At 41.0% G+C, this 11,441-nt stretch overlaps 1 protein-coding gene across 1 annotated transcript; it reads right to left on the bottom strand.

Annotated features, from left to right (window-relative positions):
* Positions 1-6,704: 6,704 nt before the first annotated feature.
* On the bottom strand, positions 6,705-8,417 carry LOC137562955 (piggyBac transposable element-derived protein 4-like). The gene has a single exon (XM_068274853.1). It carries the CDS (start codon positions 8,415-8,417, stop codon positions 6,705-6,707), a length of 1,713 nt encoding a protein of 570 aa, XP_068130954.1.
* Positions 8,418-11,441: the final 3,024 nt, after the last annotated feature.

Raw genomic sequence — 11,441 nt, 5'->3', positions numbered from 1 at the left:
AATGTGCTGGGCTTGGCAGTGGCACACACAGTAGGAATTACCAAGGCTGTCTATGCAACACAAGTGTCAGTGGGACACACAGAAAAAAAAATAGATCACAAGAACAAGATTAGCTCTCAAAAGAGCTGTTGTGGGGTGCTATTTTAGCAATAAGAATCAGCAAGGAGCAAGCTAAGAAGCCTACAAGAGCCTAACTAATCTTTCCCTATGAGAGATTCTGCAGCAGCTGTACCTTCTCTATTTACTGCAGGCACACGAGTGAGTAAAATGGCCGGCGATGCCTGCCTTTTATAAGAGGAGGAGTGGCTCCAGGAGGGGGTGTAGCCTGATTGGCTACAATGTACCTGCTGACTGTGATGTAGAGGGTCAAAGTTGACCCTAATGGTGCACTATGGGGGCGAACTGAACTTCCAGTAAAGTTTGCACTTCTCTGTGATCGCGAACCCCCGGAAGTTCGCCTGGAACCGTTCACCGACGAACCGTTCGGGCCATCTCTACTTGCTATATGCTATCCTAAGAGAAATAAATAAGCAAGCATCATCATAACACCCTTCTAGATAATGTTTACAGAATAACTTGCTCAGTTTTACTGAGTGACAAAGACTCCTAGGCATTTTAAAAGTACAGGTAATCTACATGCAACAGTCTACCTAACTGACACGGTTTTGCCGAAGACTACTATCACAAACAATTGTAAAATTTAAAATACATGAAAACACATAACTAAAAAAAGCACATCTCTCCCAGAGTAGAATGTGCTATAAATTACTTTTTTCCTATGTTGTTGTTACTTACAGTAGGTAGTAGAAACAAGATGCGGGGGTTTTCGGTGCAAGATGCTGGCCCGTTTTTGAGCAGGATCCTCGGTATGTAGCTGTCTTTAGCACCACACATCACTTCTTGCCTTAGTGGGGTTTTTTTATTCTTATTAAAACTTTTAAAAACAATATAGTCCTCCCCAAACCTTTGAACCCCACAAGCTAGCTGGTTTGGTTTTACCAGAATGACTGAGCCAGAAAGCCTGCGGATCTGCCAAGTCAACAATTCTAGCCTGCTTGGCATGAGATGGACCATATAAAAAGTAATCATTCCCCCTTCTTGAAAATCTCCTTTATTATTTTTGCTGTGACCAATCGTCATGTCTACGTGAAACAGCTGTTAGCTGTTGGGTACCACCACCCTCCACCACCCGCCTGCCTGGGTGTTCTGGGACTTACTACTGTTTCAACCTATGTCTAAACTTTTGATGGAACAAACGATTCAAGCAGGTTGGTATTTTGTTTTCTCATCATACAACTTTCTAATCCATATGACCAGCACAGTCAGCAATTCCTCAACTACACTGTGGAAAAGTAATGACCCAGACACCTTGTGTATTGCTGGAAAACCACTCACACTTCCTACAGTGACCTGTCTCTTAGGTGCTAAACTTTGCTCTTTCTTGATTTTGAAATTAGCACTGTACAGAGGCTCGAAGAATTTGAGGTAACATAAAATACACTATATGATCACTGTTCTTGTCTTTGTAAAATGCGTACACACAAGACAGTAACAGAGATGAAGTGATGTACTAAAATTGTACTAGATAGAGGTAGTTTGTTTACCTCAGATAAATAAAATGTTTTTGGAGGTGCTAAGGGTGGGTCTTTATTATTTTTTACATGCTGCTATCACTCAAACGTTTGGTGCCCCCAATACTCACACTGTACAAATGCAGGAAATAAAGGGCGTGATTCACAAAAGGGTGCTAACATAGTTAGCATGCCTAAAAGCTTTGGACGTGCTAACTAGGATGCTAAGTAGTTAGCACATGCAAACTACTTAGCACCATAGTTAGCACATGCAAACTAGTTAACACCGTAGTTAGCACATGCAAACTGCTACTTAGCACCGTGCTAACTGCGGTGCTAAGTAGGTTGCATGTGCTAACTAGGGTGCTAAGTAGTTTGCATGTGCTAACTATGGTGCTAAGTAGGTTTCATGTGCTAACTACGGTGCTAAGTAGTTTGCATGTGCTAACTACGGTGGTAAGTAGTTTGCATGTGCTAACTATTTAGCAACCTAGTTAGCACGTGCAAAGCATGTTAGCACATGCAAAGTTGCTTTTCACGGGCGTGCTAACACTTAGCACCCTTTTATGAATCAAGCTCAAGGAGTTTTATATAGAGTGATGCTGAGTTAATACAAATGTTTATTTTCTTCAAGAATAAAAACATATCTGTGCATATATATGTTTTTATTCTTGAAGAAAATAAATACTTGTATTAACCCAGCGCAAATCTATATAAAACTCTAGTTTATTTACATGTTAACATTCTAGTCAAATGTACTTAACCCCAATAATAGAAAATGAAAACTCAAAGTGTCAGTCATGGATGTAGAAGAAATGGAGCGCACTATAGTGCATTACCTCAAAGTTTCTTTATTGCGAAATAAAAGTTATACTCACAAGAGTTAAAAGAAATGGCGCTTTTCAGCGGTGAAGCCAACCGCTTATGTTCCCAGGCAGGGCGGCAGCAGCGCGCTGTGGCCAGCAGCGCGAGTCCCGGTGGCTGGGGAAGACCGTCTCGCTGTCGGGGTAGGCGTGGCTCGGGTTCAGTATGCGTGCAGCGTCATTACGCGTTTCGGCGCTCTGCGCCTTCGTCAGCTCTTTTATTTCGCAATAAAGAAACTTTGAGGTAATGCACTATAGTGCGCTCCATTTCTTCTACAGACACTTTCTTTGCCCTACTACGTGGAGCAGCACAGAGCATTGACCCCAACAGTTAAGAAGATCACTACTGTGTTTGTTGGACTGCAGGTTCCAGAGAGGAGCGCAAGAACATTCTTTTTGTGTCAGTCATGGATGTCTGGCAGATGCCTGGATTGAACTAGCTGCATGTTGTACAGCTTGATGCATAAGTCAAATGGGGGTTGATTGACAAAACTTTTCTTGTGAATTATCTCACCTTATTTATTTTTCACCTTAACTGTAAGAAGAGCTAATGCATGCCAGTTGGACAGAGCAACTGCCATTCACTAAGTGCTTCTGAAAATAAATAAATCCCTGAGAATCCCCCATGAAGAGACGGACTAGTCCAAAATCTGTTGCTTCTGTCAGATTTCTACTATCTACTGTAAGTGACAGCAACATAGGAGAAAAGTAATTTATGACTCATTTTACGCTGGAAAAAAAACATACTTCTTATTTGTATATGTTTGCACATATTTTAAATTTTCCAATTTTTCGCCATAGTGCCCCTTTAACTCCTTAACTGATGCAAATCATGGTTCATCTCTTTATATCTAACTTAACTCATGACTTATTTCACCTTAACTATTTACAGTTAGGGTGAAATAAGTCATGAGTTAAGTTAGATATGTAAACAGTTAAGATATGTTTACAGTTAAGGTGAAATAAGTCATGAGATAAAGAGACACTGAAGCGAAAAAAAATATGATATAATAAATTGGTTGTGTACTATGAATAATTACTAGAAGATTAGCAGCAAAGAAAATATTCTCATACTTTTATTTTCAGGTATATAGTGTTTTTTCTAACATTGCATTATTCTATAATATGTGCACATTACACAACACTCAGCATTCAAAATGAGTCTTTCAGAGCAGTCTGTGAAGTAATGACCTCTCCTCTAGCAGAGAAAAAGTAAACAGTTCACTTACAGTTGAGATAATAAAAGTCAGATAACAGCCCTCTCCACGACTAACTTAAGGTCCGTACACACGCCGGACTGGAGGCAACGACGGGTCCGTCGTTGCCTCCCGCTGGGTGGGCGTGCCAACGACAGTCCGGCGTGTGTACGCACTGTCGGCGGACTGATACGGCTGTTTCTGAGCGATCCGCCCGGCGGATCGCTCAGAAACAGCCGTATCAGTCCGCCGACAGTGCGTACACACGCCGGACTGTCGTTGGCACGCCCACCCAGCGGGAGGCAACGACGGACCTGCCGCTGCCTCCAGTCCGGCGTGTGTACGGACCTTTAGTCGGAGAGCTTAATGGCTTGTTTGCATAGAGATAACAACTGGAGTTTCTCAACACTTCCTGTACTGGAAACAATTAGACTGATGTATCTGATCTTAATGTTTTATTTCTTAGCTGTACTACACATACAAATCATAATATCATCATTTTTTTTTCGCTTCAGTGTCTCTTTAAGTTAGATATGTAAACAGTTAAGATATGTTTACAGTTAAGGTGAAATAAGTCATGAGTTAAGTTATATATGTAAACAGTTAAGGTGAAATAAGTCATGAGTTAAGTTAGATATGAAGAGATGAACCATGATTTACGTCAGTTAAGGAGAGAAAAACTATGAGTTAAAGGGGCACTATGGCGAAAAATTGGAAAATTTAAAATATGCGCAAACATATACAAATAAGAAGTATGTTTTTTTCCAGCGTAAAATGAGCCATAAATTACTTTTCTCCTATGTTGCTGTCACTTACAGTAGATAGTAGAAATCTGACAGAAGCAACAGATTTTGGACTAGTCCGTCTCTTCATGGGGGATTCTCAGGGATTTATTTATTTTCCGAAGCACTTAGTGAATGGCAGTTGCTCTGTCCAACTGGCAAAAAACTGTGTAGCGAGCAGGGAAGCTGGCCAGCATCATTGTTTAAATCCTTTTTAGGGAATATCTTTATAAAGAATAAAAGCCTTGCTGAGAATCCCAAAGGAAGAGATGGACTAGTCCAAAAAACCTGTACATTTCTACTACCTACTGTAAGTGACAGCAACATAAGAGAAAAGTAATTTATGGCTGATTTTACTCTGGAAAAAACATACTTTTTATTTGTCTATGCTTACACATATTTTAAATTGTACAAATTTTCGCTATAGTGCTCCTGCAATGAACCTGTAAAACAAACATATGTACATAACACTCACTTCCTCCAGACTCCAACCAGCATCTTCTGCTGTCTCTCAGGTGTTCTGTTTGACTGAAATCCAGAACCTCCATATTGAAAATGGCACAAATCCTTTAAAAATGTTTGGGGTCAGCACTTCCTTAGCACCAAAATGGTCGCACAGGAGTTAGGACACTTGGGAGTGAGATTAGTGGACTTAGTGGGGCGGAAAAGGGCGTGAATGGGGTGGGAAAGGGACATGAGTGGGACTGGTAAATGTTGAAAGCTTGCCCTTTTCCTCTCCCTGTTTAAAGTTCCTCTGAAAGTCAAACTTTTCTGGCAGGAATTACAGAGACTGGTGCAGGACAATGGACAGTGCACAAAGGTATGTACCTGCAGACTTAATTTAAATACTTCAAAGTCGGGTCAGGAATCCTTTAAGTCAGTTAAGTAGTGATCAATTCTGAGTTAATTAGTAAGTTGGGATAATTTTGAAGATTTTTAAGATGGAATAAAAATTCCAGTGGAGGTGCCTCTTTCACGAGTGACTAGAGATGGGAAACCTGTGTTGAGGTGGGCTTTAAGGTTTTCAATATGCACAGAGTTTTAATTTTGTTAGTGGCTTCAGGGAAACTTGAGAAACAGCTGTGTCTATAGAATGCAGTTCCTGCAGGAAGCAAGAGCTTTAAACTAAACCCATGTTCACTTTTTACTACCTAAACTGCCAAAACCATTGGCATGCTGGCACCTACAAGTATGCATAAGTAAGAGACTGATGCATTTCATGTCCTCCTCTGCAACACTAATTTTGTTAGACGGAAGGATTTGCATAATAAATTTGATCTATTACATATTTCTCTCAATGTTAGAGAATCAAATCAAAATTAATTAGGTTGAGCTAATCGCTAAGAAGTATAGTAAAATTCATACTGAGTAAATACGCTATTACATGAGCAATTCATTGAATTTTATTTCTTAGACACATTGCAGATTGGTAAACTTTACCACAAAAACTCATTATTTTTAATTACCTATAAAATATAACTACATATGTAATCTCTTCAACCTTCAACAATGGATCATAAAATGCCCCCCTGTCTCACTAAGGCCGTATATGTGTTGGTTCTGTCTAGGGGGAAGTGGTGGCTGGTAGAGGAATTATAGAGTAATTGCAACAAAAACACTGAACAACTCCTGCATTTTTGCGAAGCAGATTTGGTGCCAAATAAAATGTCAGCAAATTCTGAAAATGTTTCTTAATATTTTCTTTAAAAAATTGTGTTTACAGCCAAAAATCTTGGGAAAAAAATGAGTAATGATTTTGCTGTTAAAAATTGACTGTAGTGTCCAATTCTCATCTATGTTTACTGTATAGTCAATGAATAGCATCTGTAGATCCTATTTATAAAGGATTGTGCAATTACAATTCGTAAACTTTAAAATGAAATTACAGACTGGCATAGCATAGTTACATATGTACGGTAGTTGGGTGGAAAAAAGACATCCCTACATCGAGATCAACCAGAAAATATGGCACAAGTCTAGCCTGTATGCTTACATATCCCAGTTGATCCAGAGGAAGGCTAAAACCCTTAACCTCCTGGGTGTTTCAATTCTCACCTAATTTCTGTCCAAAAAAGTCTATGGGATTTTCCATTGAATATTTTTTTTTATATTTCAGGCCTGTAACTTACCAAATCATTACCAAACAAGGTTTTAGTGCTTATCCTAAGCATAATAAAATAATAAAACACTAAAATCATGGCAAAAAAAAAATTTAATAGTAACATTACGTAAACAGAAAAAACATCTTAATTCAGATCAAGCAGCAGTTGCAGCACAAAAAGTATTGAAACATCAATACACTTCCTGAGTATGAAATATTTTAAAGCAAGGGACAGCACAAAGTCCCACATCACAATCAGGGCAGTAAAAGCGGGTCTCCTTGCGCACCTTTTTTCCATTCGGCCCCCTCTTAGAGCAACACACCACGCACATGCGGGTAGGTGTTGCTTTGCGCTCAGTGGGTGGCACGTGCTCTACAAAATGACGTCCTGTGAGTCGCACTGGATTTACGACATAGGAGCCCCGATGTCCTGGTCTATTTGCCTCAGTTTGTGGTTTCTGATGTTGTAAGCATATTTCCTCACAAACCTTCAAAATGTAGTCACAGTGAGGAAGAGGCCTGTCATTTTGTTTCTTGTAGAGGACATAAGAGTTCCAAAGACACTGCTCCACCAGATGTCGAAAGATTTTCTTATAATATTTGCGCTGCTGTTTGCGCACAACGGGGTAGAATGTTATGCACTGGTCAGCACGGTCCACCCCACCCATTGTCTGATTATAATCCAGAATGACCTGGGGTTTCTGGATTGTCTTCCCAGCACGATTCTTGGCTTCAGCAGTGTCAGTGTTATGGACTGTGGACATAAGGGCAACATCTTTTTTGTCTTTCCAGCGGAGGGCCATCATCTTACCCTTCTGCCATGCCACGATTTCCCCTGGCTTCAGCTTCTGAGCAGAAAAGGCTGAAGGCAGATCGCGACGGTTAGGCCGGACAGTGCCGTATGCATCAGTCTTGTGTCTGAGGAGGTATTCATATAGTTCAGGGGAGGTGTAGTAATTATCTGTGGTCAGGCAATATCCCTGACCAAGAAGCGGTGAAATGAGGGAGAGGACAGAGGCAGATGCAAGGCCAAACTGGCTGTAGCTGGAGTCAAATTGTGTGCCTTTGCCAGTATAGATAATGGCATTCCAAATATATCCGGAATTAGATTCGCACAATAGGAACGATTTTATCCCAAATCTGGCACGCTTGGAAGAGATATACTGTTTCCAGGCAAGTCTCCCCTTATACGCCATTAGGCTCTCATCCACGCTTACGTCTCGTTCTGGAACATACACGGACTGAAATTTGCGAATGACCATTTGAAATAGGTCGTAGATCTTCCACAGTTTTGGGGCAGGATGGGTGGCCTCATCAAAGGTCTCATTATTCATGAAATGCAGGTTTTTCATGATGAGGCTAAATCTGTTTTGTGACATGACAGTCGCAAAAAAAGGTGTAGCAATCAGTCGGTTGGTGCTCCAATATGTTGTCTGGCGGGGTTTCCCCACAATTCCCTGGAGGATGAGCAGGCACAGGAACAGCCACATCTCATCCTGGGTGACTGGTTCCCACCTTTTTCCCCTAGCAAACCTCCTGATTGGACCAGGCTGCTGTTCCGCATAGCGGTTGGTCTCCTCCACTATATTTTGGATTATGGCCTCGTCCAAAAAAAGTTTCAAATAGGCCAGGGGGTTAGGGTCACAGGGAACTTTTTGGCCGGGTCTGCCTGTAAATGGGAATCGTGGGGAGGCAGGATTATGCTGGGTAGGGTCTATAACAATCCATGTGCGGATGTTCTCAACCTCTTCGGTGAAGTCATCGCTGTCAGACTCTGAGTCAGATGATATGTTCGCCACATAGCTGTCACTTGAGTCTGACAAAAACAGCTGCTCATCCTCGCTGTCATCAAACTCCTGCATCAGGGTTTGCGGGGAGAGGCGTCTACGGGAGCTGGAAGCCATAGCAGGGCAGGCGGCAGAAAAAAAGTTGTTATTCGGAGCAAGGGTCAATCCAGGCGGCAATCAAATCGTCGTCGTTATCCAAAAGCAAGGGTCAAATCCAGGCAGCAATCAATAGAATAGTCGATAGTCCAAAGCAAGGGTCAAATGCAGGCAGCAATCAATAGAATAGTCGATAGTCCAAAGCAAGGGTCAAAACCAGAAAGCAGAAATCAGATAGCAAGTGTCACTAGCAATATCCAAACAGCAAATGGTGTTTTTTTACTATGTGTCTGTTGTGTATACTTTTTTTCACAGTTGTTATTCATTACAATGTATTGGATTGGATACAGGAGTATTCAATCCAATACAAATTCAAATTTACCGCCCCCTAGCGTGGGATGCGTAATGACGTACGTCATTACGCACCGCGGAACGCGATGCGAGGAAAGAGACGCGATGGGGCCGGAAGTGTTCAGAGGACGGGATCGGAAGACCCAGGACCGGAGGAGGGAGTAGCGGGACGATCGGGTGGTGGGACAGGACAGCCGGAGGACGGGGACGCCACCCTGACACTGACAGTAACAGTTAAGTGCCGGGGAACTTTTTTTTTTCTTCCCCGACACTGCATCGGGATTATCCAAATGGGCATCTTTTTTCACCCCGATGCAGTGTCGGGATTATCCTCCAGAGGGTTAAAAGGCTTTGAGCAATTAGTCCTAAAAGGGAAAAAAAATTCTTCCCCGACTCCAGATGGCAGTCAAATAAAATTCCTGGATCATGACCACAAGGAATTACCATATAATTGTAGCCATAGATGTTCTTGAATGCAAGGAAAGCATCCAAGCGCCTTTTAAATGCAGATATGGAATTTACTGTAAGTATTTCTATAGTTTAACTACACTTACTGCAAATAACCTTTTCCTAAATAGAGGGCAAAAAGTTTTTTTTTCCTTAAAGGGATACTGTAGGGGGGGTCGGGGGAAAATGAGCTGAACTTACCTGGAGCTTCTAATGGTCCCCCGCAGACATCCTGTGCCCGCGTAGCCTCTCACTGATGCTCCGGCCCCGCCTCCGGTTCACTTCTGGAATTTCTGACTTTAAAGTCAGAAAACCACTGCGCCTGCGTTGCCGTGTCCTCGATCCCGCTGATGTCATCAAGAGCTCACAGCGCAGGCCCAGTATGGTCTGTGTCTGTGCAGTACACTCCTGGTGACATCAGCGGGAGCGAGGACACGGCAACGCAGGCGCAGTGGTTTTCTGACTTTAAAGTCAGAAATTCCAGAAGTGAACCGGAGGCGGGGCCGGAGCATTGGGGAGTGGCTGCGCCAACACAGGATGTCTGCGGGGGACCATTAGAAGCCCCGGGTAAGTTCAACTCATTTTCCCCCGACCCCCCTACAGTATCCCTTTAATACACAGATCATGTCCCCTAGTCCTTTGCTCAAGCCTAGGGCCAAAAAAACGAACTGACCAAGCTTTTATATTGATGTATATTATTTCTGATGTATTTATACATGCTAATTACATCTCCTCTAAGGTGTCTTTTCTCCAGACTAAGTAAGTCCAGTTTATCTAACCTTTTCTGGTAAGTGAGACCTTCCATACATCAAAAACTTGATTTCTTACTTTTTATTGCCAATACTGATATTCTATTTGCATGTGTCCCTCAGTAATGTCATCTACATACAAAATCACAAGTCCCCACAGCTCAGAGTGCAGCATTGCCATTAGCTGTCATTAGACAGATATGATATGGCGTCAAATTAATTTCAGTCTTTTTAGTTGTGAAAAATGTTGTCTGTTGTGCTTACAGAGCTGCTTACAGTCACTGAATCTTTCAGGGAAAAAACCCTGCTGTTTGCTCTGTTTTATTAACTGAAATTAGTCTTGAAAGAACAATCTAATAACATACCCAGCAAAATGAAATAGAGTCTATTAACCCATTCATTAACTTTATGTGATAACTTTTTGTCCTTATAGGCGTTTATGGTGCTTCTAGTGTTTTAGAGCACAGGGAAATTTTGGCTATTACACTTTAATATGTTCATGAGTAGGATTTACTCTAATACAGGATTTCATTACCCAGGTAAAATAGTTTTCCTAGTCAGAGTTTAGTAGCATAGGGAGTAATACAGATATAGCATGGCTCACGTTTACATTTACATTTTGTTGATTTTGTAAATAAAGGTTGTGTTTATGATTTCAATTGGACATCAAATGTATTTTCTTTAAGATTTAGAAGCTATCTGTTTGCGGTATAGTTGTCTTCTGTATATTTTAATAGCAAATGAATACAGATTTAATGTTGTAATTACTGTTTTATTTGCAGATAATTGTGTATTGTTTCAGGTCGTATTACGTGGAAAGAAGTAAAAGTTGAGTTTAGTAGCTCGGTAAGCCAAATATATTAATATTCCATGCTACATTTTGGGGATCTGGCCCTGATTCAGTGAGGCAACAATGTACAGTACTCTACGCTGTGATTCACTTGACAGGCCAAGACAAACTGTTTCCTTTAAACTCGGACCTCTATATAGCTGTTGGCATTGAAATTTCCATGAAACACTATTTCACTTAAAATCGCAATAAATTTATAACCCGTTGTAGGCTGAAGAAATGATCCCCAAGGAAATGAGACTAAACCTATAACATTTTCATTAACAATCTGTTTTAAATTTACTACATGGAATTTGATTATACATGATAAAATAACTGAAAAGCATATAACCATGTTGCAGTTAAAGTATCGGTTTCCTGTGGTGGCTTAAAGAATTCTGCTTGTAGGGCAATACATCATAAATATTATGATGATTACAGGATTAAAAAGCATGAGCCTGGATATGGATCCCACTTCCTTCCACCTACCTGAATGTGACATTGACATTCGTGCTCAGCTTTTTTCATCCTATCTTCCGTGGCATGATTAGGATGTTAAACGCACTGCGCTTGTGCCAAGAAACCAGGAGAGGAATTTTAGTGCTAATTTATTTTACACTATATATTATAAATAATACTTTCCCCAACAAGTTTTGCACTTGAAACATT

The sequence above is a fragment of the Hyperolius riggenbachi genome, chromosome 1 (genome assembly GCF_040937935.1).
Source record: "Hyperolius riggenbachi isolate aHypRig1 chromosome 1, aHypRig1.pri, whole genome shotgun sequence".
Lineage (NCBI taxonomy): Eukaryota > Metazoa > Chordata > Amphibia > Anura > Hyperoliidae > Hyperolius > Hyperolius riggenbachi.
Note: the sequence above shows the minus strand (reverse complement) of the source record. Positions and strands in the feature narration are given on the sequence as shown.